This window comes from Equus quagga, chromosome 11 (assembly GCF_021613505.1).
Source record: "Equus quagga isolate Etosha38 chromosome 11, UCLA_HA_Equagga_1.0, whole genome shotgun sequence".
In the NCBI taxonomy this organism is placed as follows: Eukaryota; Metazoa; Chordata; class Mammalia; order Perissodactyla; family Equidae; genus Equus; species Equus quagga.
Window position 1 is genome coordinate 43,726,594 of NC_060277.1, and position 24,776 is coordinate 43,751,369.

The 24,776-nt window shown below is 38.2% G+C and overlaps 1 protein-coding gene across 1 annotated transcript in view; it reads right to left on the reverse strand.

The window, feature by feature from the left end:
• Positions 1 to 24,370, reverse strand: part of ZNF292 (zinc finger protein 292) — an 87,741-nt gene extending 63,371 nt beyond the window's left edge. Inside the window, exon 1 of the mRNA XM_046675709.1 lies at positions 24,203 to 24,370. Within this exon, the coding sequence (XP_046531665.1) occupies positions 24,203 to 24,370 (168 nt within the window). The remainder of the gene's footprint in view (positions 1 to 24,202) is intronic.
• Positions 24,371 to 24,776: the final 406 nt, after the last annotated feature.

Below are 24,776 nucleotides of genomic sequence, written 5' to 3' on the forward strand. Positions count from 1 at the left end.
TTATTCAACATAGTGGAGGTTTTGGCCAGAGCAAGTCGGCAAGAGCTAGGAATAAAGGGAATCCAAACAGGGAGTGAAAAAGTGAAACTCTCACTGCTTGCAGATGACATGATCTTATATCTACAAAGCCTAAAGAATCCATCGGAAAACTATTAGAAATAATTAACAACTACAGTAAAGTTGCGGGGTATAAAATTAACTCATAAAATCAGTTGCATTCCTGTACTCTAACAATGAACTTACAGAAAGAGAACTCAAAAATGCAATTCCATTTATAATCACAAAAAAAATAAATAAAGTACCTAGGAATAAGTTTAACTAAGGAGGGGAAGGACTTATACAATGGAAACTCTAAGATATTATTGAAAGAACTAGATAATGACATAAAGAGATGGAAAAAGATTCCATGCACATGGATTGGAAGAATAAACATAGTTAAAATGTCCATACTACCCAAAGCAATCTACAGACTCAATGCAATCCCAATCAGGATCCCAATGACATTCTTCACAGACAGAGAACAAAGAATCCTAAAATTCATATGGGGCAACCAAAGACCCTGAATTGCTAAAGCAATACTGAGAACAAAGAGCAAAGCTGGGGGCATCACAATCCCTGACTTCAAAATGGACTACAAAGCCATAGTGATCAAAACAGCATGGTACTGGTACAAAAACAGATGCACAGATCAATGGAACAGAACTCAAAGCCCAGAAATAAAACTGCACATACACAGACAGCTAACCTTCAACAAAGGTGCCAAAAACATACAACGGAGAAAAGACAGTCTCTTCAATAAATGGTGTTGGGGAAACTGGACAGTCACATGCAAAAGAATGAAAATAGATCATTATCTCATGCCATACACAAAAATAAACTCAAAATGGATCAAAGACTTGCAGATAAGTCCTGAAACCATAAAACTCCTGGAAGACAATATAGATAGTATACTCTTTGACATCAAACTTAAAAGGATCTTTTCAAATACCATGTCTTCTCAGACAAGGGAAACAAAAGAAATAAACAAGTGGGACTTTATCAGACTAAAGAGCTCCTGCAAGGCAAAAGAAACTAGGATCAAAACAAAAAGACAACCCACCAATTGGGAGAAAATATCTGCAAATCATATATCTGATGAGGGGTTAATCTCCATAATATATAAGGAAATGGCACAAGTGAAGTACAAAAAACCAAACAGCCCAATCAAAAAATGGGCAGAGGACATGAACAGACGTTTTTCCAAAGAAGATATACAGATGGCCAATAAACACATGAAAAGATGTTCAACATCACTAATTACCAGGGAAAGGCAAATCAAAACTACACTAAGATACCACCTTACGCCTGTTAAAATGGCCATAATCACTAAGACTAAAAATAACAAATGTTGGAGAGGTTGTGGAGAAAAGGGAACCCTCATACACGGCTGGTGGGAATGCAAACTAGTGCAGCCACTATGGAAAACAGTATGGAGATTCCTCAAAAAACTAAAAATAGAACTACCATATGACCCAGCTATCCCACTACTGGGTATCTACCCAAACAACTTGAATCAACAATCCAAAGTCACATATGTACCCCTATGTTCATTGCAGCACTATTCACAATAGCCAAGACATGAAAACAATCCAAACGCCCATCTACTGATGATTACATAAAGAGGAAGTGATACATATATACAATGGAATACTACTTAGCCATAAAAAAAGACAAAATCATCCCATTTGCAACAACATGGATGGACCTGGAGGGAATTATCCTAAGCAAAAGAAGCCAGACCGAGAAAGACAAATACCAGATGATTTCATTCATATGTGGAATATGAACAAACACATAGACAAAGAAAACAGTTCAGTGGTTATCAGGGGAAGGGGGGTGCGGGGTGGACACGTGGTGAAGGGAGCACTTACATGGTGACAAACAAGAAATAATGGACAACTGAAATTGCACAATGATGTAAACTATTATGAACTCATATGAAAAAAGAGAAAAAAAGGAAATAGTAAAGAAAAAAATGGAAAGAGACTACGTACTATACTATGTACTGGAGAGTTAACATAAACTGATCACATATAAAGGATTATATCTATGTGACTTAAAAGATGCTTTCACTATCTAGAAAACTATTAAAACTGACTTTCAAAAGATGCTAATGACTAAATCACATTTCTAGGGATATATTAACCCTAGTGACCTCACTTCAACCAATGAATTCACTGGCTCCTAGTAAATCAAACGCTACAGGCCAGATTATATATTAGAGACCAATTTCTGGGAATGAATTTTACATCACCAAAAAATATTAAAGTTGATCAAAAGTAAAACAAACGTACACTTCAAAAATATTTATTAGCTATTTAAATATTCCTTTGAAGGAATTTTTTTTTAGTCTATTCACTGGCCTAAGAACTCCACTTCTTGGTAAATTACCCCATGGCAAGCATGGGCATTTTCCATTGCTTCAAGAACTTCAAAATCTTCTAGGATCTTCTGTCTTGACAACATTCACTTTCAAGACACTGTTTGCCAATGCCTCTGAAAGTACTTGAATAGAGAATGCTGAGAATAGGGCATAACCATAATAGTAAAATTTTATTAGTTATGGGGCTTTAGGGTAGCAAGGATGTAAAAATGGAAGGGCTATCTGTATATAAAACTTTACCTCTATTTTAAAATTTTTCTTCTGGATCAAAAGACTTACTCTTCTAAAACACACACACAGACTTGAGGACATATACCAAAGGAACACAAGAATAAACTGAATATATGGCCAAAACTGGAACAATCTGCACAACCAAATATAGTAGTACTGCATTATAACCCAAAATATAAAATAAATATCCACAAGGCCATACTGATGTACATGACTAAACAAATAAATAAATGCAGAAGAGACAAATCTCCCATGCAGAAGAATTCTAAATAGTATACCTAGAGTCCACCTTCAAGGAGTTGGAACATAACTTCCCACCTCTTTAGTGTGGGCTCTACATAAAGTAGAGACTTCCTTCCAAAGAATACAGCATGGAAAGGGTGGAAAAAGAGTAACTTCACAGTGGAGAAACCTGACAAACACTTATACTGAGCCAGATGATCAAGGTTAAGATCCACAGTGTTAGGTCATGTTGATAATATGTATCTTTAATATGATTGTGATGACAATGGCACTTTACCTGCATGATGTTCCCGCCAAAAAACCATAACCCCAGTCTAAACAAGAGAGAAACAGTAGACAACTTCCAATAGAGGGATATTCTATACAATACCTGACTAGTACTTCCCAAAACTTAAGGTCATAAAAAACAGGAAAGTCTGAGAAATCATCACAGCTCAGAGGAGCCTAAAGAGAGATGACAGCTAAATGTATTGTGTCAACCTGGATAGAATTCTAGAACAGAAAAAACATTAACATAAGAACTAAGGAACTGTGAATAAAATATGGACTTTAGTTAATAATAATGTATCGATTTTGGTTCACTAATTGTGACAAATGCAAGCTGTGACTACCATGGGAAACTGACTGCGGGATATATGGGAATCCACTGTACTGTCTTCATAATGCTTCTGTAAAGCTAAACCCATTCTACTAAAACAGTTTATTTGAAAAAAAGATTTGTTTTTTTAAAATCCTTCATTATTATGTTCATTTTCAAACTTGATATTGGGCTATTTTTACCTGAAAGACAACAGTGAACTGAACTTTCTAAAATAATCAAAAGATAATACAGCTGGCCACGTATTAATCGAAACTGAAGAATTTTTCTTAGATAACGCAGAAAATATAAGCAAGAATATTGACATTCTAAACACTAATTTTAACAAATATATTTTTAAAACTTTAAGTAATCACCTAAGTTTCAAGTTAACATGGTTGCAAGCTTGTGTTATCTGAGTTGCTCCCCTCTACCAGTGAAATACTCACAAAATCATCCTTGGATATATACAATATTTAAATAGTTCTGGAAACTTAGAAAACTCGTTAAAAATCTGTCAGGCCTTAGGATAAATTAAACAAAGCATGGATTCCTAGAGCAGAAATACAAGACCAGGAAGACGGCAGGAGATTTCTACCTCTCCGCCAAAGGGAATCTTTATCTTAGAGATCTCTCTATTCTAAAGAAGGCTCCAAAGCAATCTGAGTTGTTTCCCTTCCCTTACCATCTCGGCCACTTGTATACCCCTCTTTGCAGATGCATTCAGGAGACTATAACCTCCAGGGATACAAACAGAGGAGAGAAGCACCTGGACTGTGAAGGAATCATAAAAATCAGAACTCACTCTGGGGGAGGAGTTGTTTTCCATGTACTGTTTCTGGCAAACTATGGAGTGCTCAAAATATCCAGGAATAAATTCCCCAGATATGTTGTGTTTGGCTCACAGTGTTTTCATTTTTTTCCCCCAGACATTTTGAATTCGTTGCCAACATTTCAAAATTGGGACATTACACGTAAGAATCTGGATTTCTAGCTCTTCTTGAAAAATCAGAAGATCTAACAACACTGAGCCAGAATTCCCACATAGCAGGAGTAAGCAGGTAGGCAGCAGTTGGTGAATTGGGGTGGAAGCTTTCTGGTTCTTTGCTGCTCTTTCCCTACCCAAGACACCCAGTTAATTGATATTCCTGAGGTTTACAGGCATGTAACGCTGTCACTGCTGGCACACGCAAACAGTTAAGTAGTGAAAGCAGGTTTCCTTTTTTTCTTTTGGTGAGGAAAATTGGCCCCAAGTGAACATCTGTGCCCAATTTCCTCTGCTTTATGTGGGACACCTCCACAGATGGCTGATGAGTGGTACTAGGTCTGTGCCCAGGATCCGAACCTGCGAACCCTGGGCTGCCGAAGTGGAGTCTGCAAACTTAACCACTACACCACCAGGCCAGCCCCCTGAAAGCAGTTTTTAATCTAGGAGCATCAAACTACATTGTCATCAGCAAATATTAAACATTTGTCCACAAAAGGTTCACCTAACAGCCCTTCAGTTAAAGATCTGGCTATGGATATGTCTGTTTTCCAGTACTAACTGACCAGGCCTTGGAATCTGGAAATTTAGTCAAGTGAGTTATTGAACAAGATGATTTTAAAAAAAAAGTTCACTGATATTTATCATGATTGAGCTGGATTCATAATTAACAGTATTTTTTACGTATTTAAGTTAGAGAGAAGTGACAACTTGTTATATTTACTTAAGTACTTCTTTCCCTAAAAATTTGGATTATTATTTATATAAGGATTAGCAATTCTATACAACATCACAAGTGAAAAAAACAGTAATTTATTCACTCATGTAATAACTGGAAAAGACTAGAGTGATGACGGCACAATTGGAATCCTGAATTTACAAAACTATACACACCGAAGGCTCCAGTCTCACCCTGTTCATCCTCCCCATGAACCCCTGCTGCTAATGTAATGGGGATAGTTAGGAAGACGTTCTGAATTCAAGTTTATAGAAACTATGAGTTCAGGAGTATAGGAACAACTCTAAAAAGAGACAACTCAGCAGCAAGAGGGTGGCTTGTCTCTTGGGGAACCCTTCTATTCCAAATTATCCTTCCCCAAATTAGCCACATTTTCCCATTTTCATTAACTACTTAAGACAAATCCACATATTATCATAAATCAGTCTAGATGCTCCATAAAGCTAGCTAAACTTTCCTATACTGATGAAATAGGAGGTTTCAGTGAGGATGCAAAGTGGGGCTCACAGAAGTATGAGAAGAGTGGCTATTCAGAAAAGAGGGCAGGGGAAGAGGAAATGAAAATGAAGTGATAAACAATGCCAACACACACATGCATACACACACACACACACACACACACAACTATTACTTCTAAATTGGACAGTAAGCTGGCCTAATATTCAGAAAAATGGTAGCAAAGCCTTCTTTCCTGCATAGCATCCTGTTCCTAAAATACAAAATAAAATTAAAGCATACACTCTGAGTAAAAGAAGACTTTTGTGGGGCCACCCTGGTGGTGTAGTGGTTGAGGTTACGTGTTCTGCTTCGGAGGCCCAGGGTTCACAGGTTTGGATCCCAGGTATGGACCTACACACTGCCCATTATGCCACGCTGTGGTGGCATCGCACATACAAAACAGAGGAAGACTGGCACAGATGTTAGCTCAGTGACAATCTTCCTCAAGCAAAAAGAGGAAGATTGGCAACAGATATTAGCTTAGGGTCAATCTTCCTCACCAAAAAAAAAAAAAAAAAAAAAAAAGAACCACAAAAAAACCCAGACTTTTGTGATTAGCCTAGAATTCTACCTCCACAAAAATGTATGCCTGAAATTCTAAAAGAATACAAATAGTACACCACCACCACATTCTTAGTGTTACATAGTATTAATGTGTTAATTAAACTGCCACACTGTGTCAACTGAAGGAGTCTAAAAAAAAAACCACCCAATAACTTCTTAGTAAGATATAATACATACAATATACTGGAGTTTCATGTTATATTTTCTTGCAGGGGTCAGCCCGCAAGAAAAAATGTATTTGACAGTAACATATATAATAAATTATTTTCCTATTACTTTTAATGTAAAAAAGAATTCTGTTTCCTTTAAGATGATGAGATTCATTTCACTGTAATTAAAATCTTTTTCTAGTGTGTCACACCCTGACTGAATCTCACATGTCAAAGATGTAAAGTCCTATGTTTTCCCACCGCAGGGGAGAAAACTCATACTTGTAACTTTACGGAAAAGCATTATTTTCTTTTCCAAAAACATTCACTGTATACATAGTATTTATTACCTAAGTTTAGAAAAACTGGCTCCTCAATAGAAAACATCATTTGTTTAAAAAAATTCACTTAAATACTAACTGGATAAATGTTCCATTGGGAAAATCATCCTCTACAGAGTCAGGACCATCAGTTTTATCTTTACCAATATCTGAACTCCAAGTTATCACAAATAGTGAAGTTAAAGAAGTAGAATCAGGAAGTAGGAAATCCCCTCAATTAAGATTCTGGTGTCCTACTGTTTTATTGATACTTTTAAGATAATTAATTTATTTAACACAGAATACAGATTCATTACCTATGTATCACTGTAAAGGGTACTGGATATAGCAAATTTAACAAATTCTGACAGAATCAATAACTGATCATTAGTTTACTCTTATTCTTTCCTCCTTCAATTTCTGGAATTATCATCACCCATTTTAAATATATACCACAGCTTCAAAGAAAAAGCTAGAACTAGGGTGTATAAAAACCAAAGTAGAAGTCAGAAATCCAGTAACTAGTGAACTGAAAAAAATTCCTGGGAATGAAGGTAGTACTAACAGAACACTGCAGACGTGGTAAGTGTTACTAAAGAAAGATATCTTAAAATTAGCAAAGCTAACGATTTTAAATATTCACAAGAAAACTCAAACGTGAAAAGGATAAACAGAATCCAATTTAGATGTCTACAAATAGACCACTTAAGGTAGCACTAGTAATAAATTAGCCACAATAGTACTTCTTCTTTGTCTCCATGCCTCACCAGCCCCACATCCTCTAGGAGTGTGGGTGTACTTTTCTTTTAACCCAACCTCCTACCTGGGGAAATTTTTAAAAGATAATTCACATGATTGTCATTTGCTAATTTATTCAAAAAGAAATGACCAGTTGGAAATTTCTGAGCTAGCAAATATGCTAATAATAGGATTGAGAAGTTCTCACTTGATGTTTCCTGATTGTTTAAAGTATGATAGATGTTTACCTATGAAAATACACTTACACAATTATTCCATTCCATCATCTCAACAATTTTTGGGACAAATGACTTTTAAGGACTACTCCATATGCTTCTAACCTCACTGCAATAATTAACTGAATTTACAAGCATGGTTTTTTAACACTGAAGCTAGTTTCCATGGGCTAGCAGATAACCCAAATATGCCATGTGTACAACAATATGCCATGTGGAAAAAGTACTGGTACTAATCTACAGTTTTTATGCTTAAGTAGCGTGTAATTTATCTCATTTTAGCCCACAGCATCAGATGGGGTCCAACCAAGAAGTGGGAACCACAAAGTAATTTGAACAGGAAAAGTTTCACATAAAGAATTATTAATTTTATAACAGGGGAGTAACTTATTTATAAACATGTAAAGAGAACTCTAAAGAATACCTAAGAGCTGAGTGAGAGTACCCAAGGAAGATACAAACTTGGAAGAAGGCCCTTCCCAAGAGCTAGGGTTTGGACCTTGCTGGAGAAGGTACGGCTGCAGCCTACTAGAAGGCAAAGAAGCTCTCCAGGTTGGGCTGCCTGGGCCTAAGAGGCTGGTGAGTAAGCACATAAGGTGAGTCGGGACACTGAGAACCTGACTGCCAGCAGCACCTGCATATGGAGGGCCACAGGAAACAACCCTCTGCATGCAGATGTGCAGGGGGAGTTGGAGTGTTGGCTGCTGGCTCTCCAGCAAGGCCACATAAGGTCTGGAGTGTGCAATGTCCAAGTCAGGAGAACTGTGCTGGGGTGCTCACCTAGCTGGGGCTCAGGCTGCAAGCTCGCCAAGAGTCTGTCCACTCTGAGCACTCACCTGGGGCAGAGGACCACTGGATGTCCCCAAATCCGTGCAGCCATTCAGTAGGAGCAAGAAACAAAAACAGAAGCCCCTTCCCTGTGTAATGTCCCTTCAGCATCCTCTACTGACAAAGCTTAACATCATGCAAAGGAGACATGCTTAAAGGGTCATGGCTCCAACACTGCAGAGCAAGTAATAAAGAGCTGATTCTGAGCCAAGAGGAAATCTGATAGGGGGCACACTCAATACTCAGGGGTCTTCAAAAAGGGAAAAATCATGACAGAAACAATAAATGGGAAATACACATTACATTAAATCTGACTAAAAGAATGGAAAAAAACAATTTGGGTTACTACTGCCACTTCTCCAGTATACTCTAAAAATAGGGAAAATAAGTCAGTTATTTAATAATATATCTCCGAAACCTCAGCTACTCAGAGCACTATAAACTAGCGGTTTCCAAAAGGAGAGTAGACAATGAAGCACAGAAGGGGAAAACAACTTCTTTTTCTATTAAATTTATCTAAAACAAACTTTATTATTTAATAAACAGACTCAAATAACTAGAAAAGTTAAAATAGTACACGTATGTGTACATATATACGATTTATAAGTAGACATTCCTAAATCGGGGTTTCGTATCCAAATGTTTACTGGTAGGATATCCAATTAAAAGCAGCTTAAAGACCACCGCTGTTGACAAGGACCCTACTTTTCCCCAGGGACTTCTTTGCACCATATAAAGAGGCCAAACACATCACAAATGCAGATTTGTTTTTTCTTAAAGCAATAAAATAAAGAATTGATCTTAGCTATATTTGGAGATTAGAGACCAATTTCTTCAACAAGTTGCTCTCACTGTAATTCATAAATATGTACTGACTACCCTTAAAAGACTCATTCATTGCTCAAATAAATTCAAAACTAATAAAACTCCCACTGCCACTAAACAAAGAACCGTAATTAGCACATTCTTAAATAAGGCTATTACTCAAACTCCACTAAAATAGTGAAATGCTTACATTCACTGTTCTGCTTTCCTGAAGTTTAGTTTCAAATGATTAAGTTTACTATTATAAATTCCCTTTGTAACCCTAAAACAGATTTCAACAAGCATCAGCTACATATTCCTCCAGAAAAAAAGAGAGAGAGAGAGAAAGCTTTACTTAGTTTGAGTTTTGCTTTTCCTGTTTTTTTAAAATTAAATCCTAGTCACTTGACTTGGGCAAGTTATTTTACTTCTCTGTGCCTCCGCTGTCTCAGATATTACAAAACAGGGATAGTAACTCTACCTATTTCAGAGGGTTGTTGAGGATTAAGTGAGTTCATCTCTCTCTCTCAAACACGCGCACACACAAACCTGAAAGTTCCTGGGACACATCCAGCATTTAACAAATGTAAGCTATTAAGAGGACTACTACTTAGCATACATGCATACGTTTGCTTTATAAGAACTACACATATTTGATCAAACTGAGTCCTTGCTGTAACCATAAATACCCAAGGTCAGCACTGAGAAGAAACAGGAGTGGTCAGAAGAAACCTAATTTCAGTATGTAACTGCCTCTTATGAGCACAAAATTCACTCCCCCCTTCAACAATTAGAACCACCTATTCAAGGACACTAGCATTCAACAAGATTTAATTACAGTCGGCCCTTACTATCCACAGGTTTCACATCCATGAATTCAACCACCTGCGGATCCAAATTTTGCAGGTATCACCAAACTGAACTCAATCCGCACATATACAGAGGGCCAACTGTATTCATTGTATTACACCATTTTATAGAAGGAACTTTAGCATCCTCGGATTCTGGGATCTGAGGGGAGGTCCAGGAACCAATCCACTGGAGATACGGAGATACCAGGGGATGACTATACTTATGATTCAGTAAAATAAGACACGGCCCCTGCTTTTAAGGAGCTCCGACAGGAGCGGGGGGCGGGGGGGGCACACAATCATAATACAAAGAAACTGATAAAATCCAGAAAAGCATACACAGTCTAATAAAAAGGATAGAGAATATGTTATTAAATCCTTTTAGGAGTACAGGAAAGCCCCACAAAAAAATGTAATAATACCTAATAATCTCATCACAGATTGAAGGAAAGAAATGTGGAGAAATGGGGTTGATAAAAGGTGGCAACACTAAAGGAGAAAGCTAAAGCCAAAGCACTGAGGTGAGGGAGGATATGTAAACCACAGTAATAAGAACAGACTATAAAACTTTAAGGCTACAAACAACTAAGAGAGATGGCTGTCAATCAGCCAGGCTGGCACGCTGGGAGCAAGCCAGGTCATGAAAGTCCTTGAATGTAAGGCTAGTGAGCTTGAATTTTATTTTTCATGAAATAGCCTTTTATATGGTGCTTACTAATGTAATGGGTGCTTACTAATGTAATGGGTGCTGTGCTGACGCCTCATTTAATCCCCACAACCCTATGAAGTAGGTATGATCATCCTCATTTAATAGGTTAAGAAACTGAGCCATAGCTAGAGTAAATGGTAGAGCTGGGATTTCAGCTCATGGTGCCCAACCCAGAATCTGAACAACTCAACACTGTACTTTAAGCCTTTAAGGGAGGAACACGACATCCATGCTTTGAAAAGATAACTGATAATCTCTATGACAATACAGAAGAGGACTGATTGGAAGAAAAAAGAATGGAGGACAGAAAAGCACCATCACAAATAAAAAATCTTTGTTGAATTTTCTCATTGGAAAGAAGCTAAGTGGCCACTAATAACATATCAGATCTAACCAGATAAGGATACAGGAAACAGTGCATGAATAAAATTGACAGAACTTGGTGGCTGGGCTGTGGAGGTGAAAGAAGCAGGAGCAAAAAATGACTCAAAGTTTCAAAACCTAAGTTAGAGGGGAAGGGAGGAATGCCACCAACAGGTTTTCTTTCGGGGGAGGAGTGGAAAAGAGAGTGGTTGAGTTCAATTTCAGACATGTTTAGTTAGAAGTACCTACTAGACATCTATAAGGAAGAGTTTTTCAGGTGGTTAGAAATAGGAGCCAAGAGCTAAGAAGCGTGGTACAAGTCTGAAAAAATGGACACCTGGAAATTCTACCCAGAGTGTGACAGGGGATGCTGCTACAGTGAATGACTGCTGACGATCAGTATGCAAAGCATGGATTATCAACCAGGGCATCATGAGACACTTTCTGATGAGAGTCCTGTCTCAGATGTGAAATGAGGCAGGGGAAATGGCTGAGGACCACTAATGAAGAGTGAAAGGCAGAAAAGAACATTGAGGAAATGCCATCAAAAAAAACTCTGAAATTTCGGATCTAGACTTCTTATTTATATTAATACTAACTAATAATTACTGCACACTTCCAGTAGGAGAAAAGAAGAGTCAGTGAAGATGACTAAGGAGCAGTCACAAAGGTAGGAGAATCAGGAGAGTAGTGTAAATAAATTGAAAAGAGTTGAACTTAAGATGGGGTAAGAAACATTTAAAAATGCCAAGAGGGGCTGAGCAGGCAGCCACTTCAGCCTGTAGCCATGAATGAGTCCAGTACTCCCAGATCCTCTGATTTTCCAAGAGAAGCCAAACATTCTTATTTCAAGACGAAAGCTTACAATTTTTAAAATGCTGACAATTAAGTTTTCTTAAAAACAATGTGCAGGCACATGAACCGGTCTGAGCTGCTGGATTGGTACTCGGGTCTACAGTTAATAAAGTATTATAGATATGCCAAGAAAGTGACCTTTAAAAGAACATTTTCTTTAGTGTGGTCAGGGGCAGAATCCAAACCACAGTGGAAGGTAAGAAATAAAGTCAATAAATATGGTACCTTTCCAAGAAGTCAGGCAATAAAGATTGGAAAACAAGAGTTAAAGAAAACCTTTTTCAGGACAAGAGAAGTCTCATGTGGAGAAAAGCAGTTACAGAAAAGGGAGAAAACTGAAGACAGATGACCAATGAAGCAAAAAAATGAGAAAGACACATAACTATAAACTAAAGGACAGGAATAATGGAAAGAAAAATGAAGACACAGGAAAAGTGGAAAGGTTCTCTGAGAGAGTGGGGATCAAGTGCACAGATGAAAAAAAATCTACTTTCCAGAGAACTGCCACTTCTTTGGAAACCCAAGGAAGAAAATGAAAGATCCAGAGAAAACATGAGATAAAGAAGTTTGGGGGGAATGTGTAAGATGGCCTAGGTCTTCTCAGTAAATGTCTAGAAAAATTAAACATTAAGTACCGAGTATATTTGTGGAACTGTTTGTGCCTAAGTTTCACTATTATTTAACTATTTATTGTTCCTCTGATGAGGTACAATTCCTCTATTCATACTATATACAGGTCAGTGCCAGACTTCCAGAGAAAAATTTATTTTAAATCATAGTGCCAAAAAATGAGTTTATTTAATGTCCTTTAGTATATAAGACAAGAATAAGCAGCACAATTAAAAGTCTTTAAAAATTAAATAAAATATGTTAAAGTCTTCAGTGATGGCTTCGTTATGTCTCTAAGACAAGAACACTCATTATTTTGGGGAGACTACACAGAAGGAAGCAGTAGAATGAAGAAAAACACCTGTTTAAGAAGAAAATAATGCCAGAAGAGAACTACGCTTGAACTGCCTTTACCCCCTCTGGCAATGGTACTGTTATATTCTAGATTAGACTTGCCCAACTATTCTGCAAAAGCAACTTCACTGTTGTAGACATCAAGACACCAAGCAAGACTTTGGGCGAAAAAGGGAGCTCCTCTAATTTTTCTTTTAAGTTTGAAAACCACTATCTAGATGACAAGAAACTCAAGAGCATTTTTACTATGTAAACACTATTGTTCTTTTATGAGGAAAAATTTCAGATTTAGTCCTCTTAAATGTATTAATAGCTAACATTTACTGTGTACTTCCAGAATCATAATAAGCAAAGTGCTCGGCAAGCATTATGCCTTAATCATGACAGCTTTAAGGCAGATATTACCACCTTCAGTCTACAGATGAGGACACAGACGCAAAAGCAAGGCAGAAGTCCCACAGCAAGCAATGGAGTTGGAATTCAAATCACAGTTCAGAATCTGTACTTTTAGTTACTATGTAATACTACCTTCTCTCATCCCCAGGCTCTCAAATCCCAGGTTGAAAATTTTGACAAAGGAAGGGTTTCAGTTGAAAAGCCAGTAATCTTCTCCTGGCACATTCACACACATCAAATAATCTGCACAACACCCCCCCCCCCCAAAAACAAAAGGATCTTTTACAAATCGCTGCAAAAATCTAATCCTGCCTTCTCTAAAATGTATGCTTCAAACAAGCTGGTAAATCAGTAATCTAATGTTATTTTTCGAAGTGATGATAATAAGTAACTTGAAAATGATAGCATTATTAATGTTCTAAAATTACGCCAGGTTATAATACACATAAAACATCAAAGATGTTTCCAAAGTAGTCTTTAAGTACAAATGAAAATGTTACTTTATATTGCAAAGATCATTTAAAATAGTTATGCCTTTGATCGATTCTTATAACAACAACAAAGATTGTATCATCTCCATTTCAAGCATAAAGAAACAAAAAAAAAGTTCTAAGTAGCATGCCAAGGGTCACAATAAACAATGTTGTGGAAATTAAAACCAGTGTCCTTAGAATCCCAAAACTTTAATTCATAGAATCTAATGGGCTGTCAAGCAAAGTATATATGAAAGACAGAATCTAGAGTGTCTTTAAAAGAAGATTCTTTGGGTGGGGGGGGGGGGGGGGTGAGTGGATCAAACACCACAAATGTTTTCATTCAAGATCCGTAAATCCTCAAAGGTCTTTTGATGTTAAAAATAATTTCTCTTTAGGCTGCACTTGCAACATCAGGTCACCTTTTCAGAACTAGTTTACAAATAGGCCATAATATTAAATATACTAAGTCCCACTCATTTCTCACCAACATACTCAGTTTTACATACTAGGATTAAGTCTTTTTTTTTTTAAAGGTTGGCCCTGAGCTAACATCTATTGCCAATCTTCCTCTTTTTTTCTTTTTCCTTCTCCCCAAAACCCCCCAGTACATAGTTGTTTATTCTAGTTGTAAGTCCTTCTAGTTGTGCTATGTGGGACACCACCTCAGCATGGCTTGATGAGCGACGCTAGGTCTACGCCCAGGATGCAAACCAGTGAAACTTTGGGCCACCAAAGCGGACCATGTGAACTTAACCACTTGGCCATGGGGCCAGGCCTGGGTTCATTCTTAATTACTACATAAGCAGTAGTTATCACACAAGCATTCAGAAATGTTTTCTATAAAATATCTTCATCATGATGAACTTCATGATCAATTTGAGGACACAAATTTTATCAATGTTTGTTATGTTATGTGCAGTATCCCATTTTAGGCAATTTCCCTAATAGAAATTTAAAATAAAGTTATACAAATATGGATTGGGTAAGTCACAGTAAGTCACCAGATTCAAACTACTTAAGTATCAATTTTAATAGGTATTTTATTAAGCTTTATAAATACATATTTCTTTTGAAATCATGTAATCCTGTGAAAGTTTTCTTCAAAAATTAAAAATAATTTGTATTTTTCAGAATATAAATTGACAAAAAGGTAAATGATTCTGAGTTAAATGGATAATGATGTTCCAAGTTTTTTATGTTGCCTGAGATTGATCATATTTGCAAAACTTAGGGACAGATCAAGAACGTGTACATGTTTATACACAAAATACAAAAACGTAAGCTATTTGAGTAAATGAAAATTATAAATGCCTGTTTTTGATAATGGCTCATCTAAAAGAAGTAGCAAAATCATCCCTATTTACTGGAAATAATTTTCTCTCAAAAATCGCAAATATCTGCTTCAATTAACTTTGGTAAATCAACTACAGGACCTAATTTAAATATTTCATATGATAGCTTTCTAACACCCCTAGAAAACTGATTGGAATGAGGATCAAGTCAATTATTAATTACTACTTTTAAATTTAGATTGCCTCTTTCTAAATATAAAACCTGTATCTAGTAGTCATGAAGCTAATACATAAAATCATCTATGTCAGGCATCAATAAGGATGTCAAAAGTTCCACATAAATACGTTATCCAGATATTTGAATTTCATTTTTTAAAGAACTGCTTCATTTTAGCCATTTAACCATATATCTCAGTCTCCCTAAACAAATGCCTAATAAAACTTAACATTTTCTGATGATTCAGTGTTATACTGAACAAGTATTATATAGTGATGATGAGGTCCTAGGAGGCAATTTGGATAAACTGAGACACTTAAACAGACTAAATGGTTTTTAATCCTATGATCTCACAGGTCTTCACATTAAACCAGTCATTGTTATAAAGCATCTAACAGCGCCTGTTTTGAACATTAATTCTCTTCCTCTTCAATCTGCCTGATCTAGCCTCTAACTCCAAGCTTCACCCTCACCCCAGCCTTATTTTTTCAGACCAAGAAAGCATGAGCTACATTATATTGTCCAGATTTAGGGGAGCTCAGAATTGAACTTAAAGCCATTTGGCTTTCCACTACAGAACAGGGCTCCTCTAAGCAAAGTCACAAACGTAGTAAAATGAACAGGTGCACTTGTGAGGAATAAACAGACCAATTTAGATGGAGCAGAAAATTCCTGGTGAACAGTGAAAGGATGAAAAAAGGTAAACAATAGAACAGAAGAGCACTGGGCCCAAGATTAAACTTGGATTTTATCCTATGCACCAGTATTTCTCAAATTGGGTTTGCTGGACATAATCCTGAGTTTCTAGCATTCACTGTAAAAAATTTAAAACTGTATTTTAATTCTGATGCTCCTCCTAAATAAAATGTAAGGATATTCTGAATCAACTAGACTAGAACACCACCTTATAACTCAGGACTGTCTGCCTTTGTGCTTACTACTAAATTGAGCCCAGTGATCCCTTAAAAGTAGTGTTTTTCCAACTGCTGTATATGACTTATTAGTGGACCATAACATCAAGAGGAGCTTTTAAAAATAATAAAAAGGGGCTGGCCCGGTGGCGCAGAGGTTAAGTTCACACATTCCGCTTCTCCACGGCCCGGGGTTCGCCAGTTCGGATCCCGATGCAGACATGGCACCACTTGGCAAAAGCCATGCTGTGGTAGGCATCCCACATATAAAGGAGAGGAAGATGGGCATGGATGTTAGCTCAGGACCAGTCTTCTACGGCAGAAAGAGGCAGATTGGCAGCAGTTAGCTCAGGTCTAATCTACCTCCGAAAAAAATAAATAAATATAAATAATAATAATAATAATAAATGAAAATAGAATGCATCACACAATAAGCGTAAGTATTGTTTTGTGATAATTTTGTTTCAGTGTGACAACTAAGTAGTGAAGTAAAAAAGTTGCATCTTACTATGAGCTAAGGTCAAAAACTCATAACTCAAAGATCTATAAACTCATTCTCCTGGATTTCTGCTAACTCAAATTTGAGGTACACTGTTACAAGTATTGGACCTCCACTGAGGTAGAAGGATAAAAGCTGGACGCTGGGGAATTTTACAAATTGAAAGCAAGGTTAAAAGCAAGTTCATCAGTTAAGAAAAAAGAAGGCTATAAAGATTAGGACAAGAACTAGGATGCTATTATTAGACTGTATAAGATAGAGACAGCACAAAACATCAAATTCACACCAGGTTTAATATTCATATAAAAGACCACAGTAAATAAAGAGGTTGTTCTACAGATTTTCCAAAGTTACAGTCATGGAGTGGGATGCCCTTCTTCCATTTAGAGACTGAGATTTGAATGCAGGAATGGAAATACCTTTTGCCAAGCTACGAGAAAACGGGCACTCAGATGTCCTTTGATTACAGAATAAGAGTGACAAAAAAGAAAGCAGAGAGACAAGGCTATAGAGAGGACAAACAAATTTGACCTACAAAAGTGCCTGGAATTGCAGTGGAGAATAAAGGGAAATGGGATATGTGGTAGAATGCTACAGAAACGGTCCCTAAAGAACCACATCTCCCTGTAACCACGAAGAGGCTGAGTTTGACTACTTGCTGTAGCCAACAGGACACTGGTGAACGTGACACAAATGGAACTTTGAAAAGCAGCTGTGCAACAGGACTTGCTCTCCTGCTGCCATGTAAAAAAATCCACGCCACCTTATTAGAGGATAAGAGTGGAGCAGAGATGAGCCAACCTAACTGAGCCCCTCAACCAACCCACCTGACAACCACAAAACATATGAGTGAGAGTATCTGGGACCATTCAGCACCAGACAACTACTGGAACCATCCAAGAGACCCACAGACTTGAGAACAGTAATAAAAATGGCCGTTCTTTTAAAGCCACAAAGTTTGGGGGTAGTTTTGTTACACAGCAATAACTGATACAGGATTCATCAAGCAAAACCAAAGGTTGTAACATTTTAAACTTAATTTTATTCAATGCCCCAAACTTGGAAGGGTGAGTCTTTAGTCAGTGTAACCATATACTATCTACACTTACAAAATTAATTAAAATTCCTTGCTTTGGATCCTAAACCCTTAGTCTGGTTCTATCTACTTTTTCTATTCTATTTTTCATCCCAACTCATGACACTTTTCTCCAAGATGCCAGTTTGAATAGTTGTTCCATTCCTCTGAGCATTTATTCCCACCCTTCCCACTTCTCTTTGATTAACCAATTTCACTCAAGATCCAATGTAAATAGTGCTTTCCTTTCTTGCTCAATTGTTAGCTAAATTAAATAATTTCAAAATGCTCTAGTTCTCTTAGTTTACACTCCACTTATTGTATTTATCACTACATTACTTTACTATCAAATATTGCTGCTTCACTACTAATATATGAACCAGATTTTGTAAGCTCTTTGAAGGCAGAGATCCATTCCATAATTCTCCATAGCCCCCTAGTGCTCTCACACAAGAATTTAAATATCTGATTAAAATAAATTAAGATATACATAATTGAATTTTAACAAGTCATCTTGGCTAAATATATATACTTAGAGATCATTAAATTTTATAAGATAAAGGGGGAAAAAGGTAACATTTTCGTCTGAGGTGCACTGTGCAACTCTCAATGCCAAAAGAGGAATGATGAATCAAGAGGCCCTCGTGGAAGGCAATACATAATTAAAAGTTACATGAGGTATGTGACAAACACATTAATGAAAAGCAAACTTTCCATTTTATAAATGAGGCTACTCACATATTGATTAGTTAATTTTATGAACTGGATCTATGTGAGGGAGTTGGGAAAAATAAGGTCATTTCTCAACTCTGACAGAATCTCAAGGAAAATAAGTACAGCAGCAGTTTCATATAGTGAACAACACATATTTTTCAAAAATCCTTGGTTTTGCAGGTTAGTCATATAAAGCATTATGAAGGGCAACTGCAGAATACACCTTCTCTTGCCCCATTCTAATTTAAGACCAAGAAGTGCCAAGAAGGAAGCAAGCAAAATTTGGTAAAGTTTTTCCTGCTTAAATTGGTATAAGCTTATTCTGGAAAGTGGAATTTAGTATCTCCAGCAAGCAATCATACTAATTATGAACATTTAAAAAATTACTTCCCTTGAGCATTACCTAAACTTTTAAAGTTTAAATGACTTATTACTCCCTCAATACCTAAAGTAATTATCACTAATTAACAAGCAAGCAATCTTTTCTTCTGATTTGAAGTGTCCTACAAATTAACTTAAGATATCCTCTAATAATTAAAAAAGGGTCCAGTATTTTTAAGGAAAATGTTTAAGCATTTTCAAAATTCTTGCCACTATAATTAAAGCTAAGCAAAACATGCAGATAAACAAAAGAAATCAATCTGTACCAAATACATGAAACAAAAATATACAAAGAAATATTATAACTACATAATTTAAACACTCAGCAGCTTTCCTAACAGTTTTAATTTGATTTTTGTTTCTTATACCAATCAGGCACTAACAATAGTTAGTAAAAGTACTGATGTCTAGCTCAAATCCTACCTCTTCCGTAAAGCTTTGTCTGATAACCCAGCCTGAAAGTGCTTACTACCTACTTTGAACTCTTTATAGAAATTACTATATATAAGATTAACTTATTCGCCTAAATGGCCATGAATAATTAAGTGATTAGACAGCCAGAGACTGGAATTATTATACAGTTTAAAACAGAAAGCCATAGATTTGCATTGGTAGCTATGGAATTATCTTAAAGATTCATTTTTTCGTGTAAAAAGCAAGATGCAGTGTAGAACATGTCCTCATCTTTAACTTTTTTTTAAAAAAAAAGAGCAAACAGTATTTTTGGAAAGATGCATAAAAAACTATTAGGGAACTTTGTGGGAGGTGAGTGGAGGTCAGGGTGGGAAAAAGATCAAGTGTTCATTATACGTCCTTTCTCAGTGTTAGAATTCTTTAAAACCATTTCAATGTACTACATTTTCTATTTAAAAAATAGAGAACAAAAAATAAAGCAAATTTGTTAATGATAGTGTCTTTTGACATCTCTTCAACTGTCATCCTGAAGTGATATTTAAAAGCTTACCTTATTAGTTTATATCCAACTAGAGTCTCCTGTATCTTATAACCCCTGCTAACATCTAAACCTAATCCCTGCATTAAATGCTTTCTTAAAAGTACAGAATTTCAATTACATCAGAAGGTCAAATCTCTGCTTTAATCAGGACAATTAAGTATGGTGGATTTGCTACCCTCTTTAACCTAGTAAAAGTGAATTGTTTTAGGAATTGCTTGTAGTATCTGCTAAGGAAGTAGAATTTTTTTTCACCTCTCAAGCTCAGTGTGAATGTAAATATGGTTGAAGAGCATTTACCTGGACCTGTTCCAAATTAACTACATTTCTTAAAATGCTATTATCTTAACATGAAAAGAGCATAATCACTAAAAAATATATATATTCTTTTTCATTCTGTTCAGTGCTTCTCAAAAGGGCACTGTGCGTCTTTAGGCAGAGGGATAAATAACAATGGGGGTAAGGACTGTCCGGATCACTTCAGAAAATTTAGCATAGATGGCCTATGGACACTAAATGCCGGTATCACATCCTCAGTCATTGCAATGACCAAACAACAAACCCTACATATTTCCAAATACCCTCAAAGAGAGAAATGCAGGGGGAGAAAGTACTATGCCCAGTTAAGAAGTACGGCTTATATGAACTAGAGTATGAAGCAAGTGTGTATATGTACGATATACACACATATTTCGAAAACTACAATCCAACTTTTATAAACAATTACTGGCCACCAGAAGATAAGTGACCATTAACAGTCCCAACTCAGCCAGTCATCCAGCCCAACATATAATGCTGTCAACAAACATCATGCCCCAACAAATCATTCTCCAACTACTACAGTGGCTTAATGTTTTAAATGAATGAATATTTTAAAATCCTTTTGGAACATTTCTTCTGTTGGAATACTTCTGTTTAAATTCCCAAATAAATAACTTCCATTGTACCGCACTCACTTCAGAAATAAAAGACACAAACCACAGTTTACTACTATTATTTGTCTACCTTCCTCCAGAGACTGTAAGCTCCCTGAAGCCAGGGACCATGGTCATGGTCACCTGGCCCATAGTGTAGGTATTCAATAACAATGCTGAATGAGTGAGTGAATACTGGCCCAGTCTAACACAATAAACAGTCCAAAAAGTTCCAATTATAATCAATTTTTTATATATGGTAATGATCTTGAAACAAACACAAGAAATTATTTCTGGTAATCCTATTTTCTTATTCTAAATTGATTTTAAGAAAATTAGTAAACTGACTACATTATCCAGATTAAAACTAGCTTGTAAAGATGTAAGGAAATTAAGATTTTTGACAGGCACTCCCATATGCCCATCCTCTACCACCTTCCCCTCCTCCCACTTAAGCTGTAAGCAAATGTTCACACAAATAAGTTAAAGTGGGGCATGCTTCCAGGAAACAAAACAATACTGTTTACAATAAGAAAAACTTACTGTCTTTCATTTCTATTTTATTTCTCAGAACTCAAGAAATCTGTTACTATCCTATCTCATTCAAAAAGAAAGAAAATCTATAAACTAGGAAGACTAAGCAACTTCTTTTTTTGTAGGTTTCACTAGATGATTCAGAGACTCACTCTTTGCTGATGTAAAAATTCAGAATATAAACTAATTCATTTGTAAAAATAAATGCAACAACGAAGATTACACAAGCACTAAGCATCAACACTATGGAATACTAACTCTGAGGCCCACTAACTCTGAGAAATGTTTATTCATTTTTGCCTTCTTCAAGCATGTGAATATCCCAGGTTCACAGGAAATGCTTAGATAGAAAAAGTTAAATAATCATCTCGAGGTTAGAAACCAAGACAATTTCTAGCTCCTAGTATTTCTAGCACTGTTGTTAGATTGCTCCAACAAATTGTATAATTGTTAACCACTCCTTTGCTCAACACGTATCAGAACGTTAAGTAGGAAGTGGCTAGGATACAATTTTAAAGAAACAATTATGTTTCAAGTTACCCCCCATTTGACAAGATCACTAAAACAAATAGGTTACTTTTAAAAAAGAGAAAATATTCTAGAGGGGATCAAACATGAGAGACACTCTGTACCTGTTCAAATAACGGAGATCACTTTTAAATGTACTGAAATTATTGTCGGATTTCAGTGCATGAAATATTTCATTATTTTTGAAATCCACAAACCCAGCATTTGTTTTACTACTGTTTCATGTAGCACTGGTCACTGAAAACAATCTACGTGTTCTAAGATTAATCACTTAAAACTAACACAGGAAATTACTTTCATACTGATAAAAAAATAATGCTGTTTCATCCATTAAAAATATTTTTAAAGTGATAACTTTATGATGTTTCACAGCCTCAAAAAAGCCAAACTGCATGAGATTCCATTTTTCCAGAATTATTAATCCTGCTTATAAATATTGCTGGCCAAGAGTATTTACAGTAATTAGCATTAAACCCATCAAAGGACAGTGTTATCTGAAAAACGTCTTTCAGCAAAGCTAGACTTTAATACTTTTCACTGATTAAAAAGCTGACTTTACCTATAAATGAAAGACTTCCTTTTACGGTATCTTATTGAACTATTTTTTTATTTCTAAAATAAATCTTTATATCTGAAAGACCAATTAAGACTGTGTGTGTACTGCCAGGGTAGTGAAACTGGCAAATTCAACAATTCTTTAAAACTAGCATTCAAAGGAATGACAGAATCTCTAAATTTGTCACAGGTATTCAACAGACCTGTTACCTTAAGTGAGTATCTTTCACATTGCGTATACTCCTAGACAAGTCACCACTTGATCCCACAGCGGTTTTTTTTTTTTTTAAGATAATGGAGGACCACCAAATAATTAGTGACAATAATGTGCATACAGCAATGGAGAAATTCTTGTATGGGATCAAGTATCCCTGATCTTATAAAGGAAAGATTTCAGAACTTGGAGGCTAACATTAAGTTAAAACGTAAACTACTCTCAAATGCTAAAATGGTCCACCATTGTTCGACCTTAAATTCAATGTTTCCAAAACAACTTCTCTACATTGATACAAGGTAACTCTAAATGAGACGTGTATAAATTGTGTCTTTTTCCTCCTCAAGAAGACAATCTAACCCAAATCTTCACCACAGCCAGCAGTAGCACCTTGAAATTTCAAACGTAACTGGAAGGTTTGTAATCAAGTCCAAATGTAGACCCAAATTCTCCGACTTCTATCAAGCAAACGGGATTGTTAATATGCCAAACCCAGGTTAGAACGCAGTTACTAGAAAGCAATGTCCTTGTGCAAGAAAAGGAAGCACAGGTCTGAAACTGACCTGAGCACAGGTCCACAGGAAGCTCAGTCCTCTCCGTTCCACCAGGAGGCCAAAGAGGGAAGGCTCCAAGTAACGGGGTAGGGAGACGGGGGAGAAAAGGCAGAGGAAATCGTACTCCTCGAAGGGTGAAAGCAAAAGAGAACTGGACTGGAAAAGCCGCCCCAAGGGGCCGTCTATTCGACCCTAGGATACACAGACAAGGGCAGCTCCTCTCCAGCGAGGAGAGCAACCTTTACCATCGAAGTGCTGCACCAAGCAAACAAGGCAGGAAGGGACAACCTCGGCGCCCCCAACTCCGGAACGTCTCGCCCAGCTAGAAGGGGTCGGCGGGGACTGCTCCTCGGAACATCAACAAAGGCCCCTTCAGTCCTAAGGCGAAACTCGAACAACAAAGGCCCGGAGACAGCGAGGACGGGGCCGGGGGCGGGACGGATGAAAGCAGGGGGAGGCGAAGGAATCAACCCAGTGGGGGCGGAGGCCCGTCGGAGTGGGAAACGGGCGCAGAGGCGGGGGGCGCGGTAATCCCGGTGCACAATAAGAGGAGGAGGAAGAAGGGGGCCTGGCCTCCATTCCCCCTCACCCGCTCCCTGCGGCGGAGAGGGCTCCGTCCTCGCCGTCAGCATCTACTCCGCCTGGGGGGCCGCGCCGTCCCGACTTCGGGGAAGGGAAGGGGAGGGGGGATTTTCCGCCCAGACCACAACTCCCTTCCCCCAGCCGGGAGCTGCCGACAACAACCGCCACAGCGGCAGCCACACAAAGGCGCCCTCCGCGGCCTCCCCGCTCCCGCCCGGGCGGCGGCGCCGACGATGCCAAGGCGGCGCCGACCACCGCTCGGCCGCCAGGCGCTCGCTCGCCCTCTTCCCCTCCGGCTGGGGGAAAGGGGGAGGGGACCCGCGGCGCCCTCACCTGGCACAGCTGCTGACAGTACTCCGTGGCCGCGTCCACGGCCGGTCCCCGGCTCTCCCGCAGCTGGCGCTCCAGCTCCTGGAGCCGCTCGCCCAGGCGCTGCAGCTCCGCGACGCAGCCGCCTCCGCCGCCACTCAACCTCTCCTGCTCGGCCTCTTCGTCCGCCATCTTCACACCCCGCTCCGTCGCGTACGCACCTGGGTCACGTGATAACACAATGCCACGTTCGGCGGGGTCACGTGCCGGGCGCGCTCGCACGCCGCCGAGCACGTACAAAGGGCCGGCGGGGAGGATGGGGGCGGGCCGAGTGGCGCGAGGGAGCCCGAGGGAAGTGCAGGGCAGGGGAAAGGAGGAGGGCGGGGTCCGGGCGGGGCGGAAAACCGCGGCTTACTTACCCCGGGCGGGAAGTGGGCAGCCGCGGCCGAGAGGGGCGGGCCGGCGGAGGCCTGTGGTCGGTCACGTGGCCGCCGCCTAGCGGGGACAAGCCTGGGGAGGGGCTGCCCTCTCGAACGTCCGGATCCCGGCGTGACTTTCCCCAGTCCCCGAAGTCGTCTACAGACGTCCGCCCGGGTTC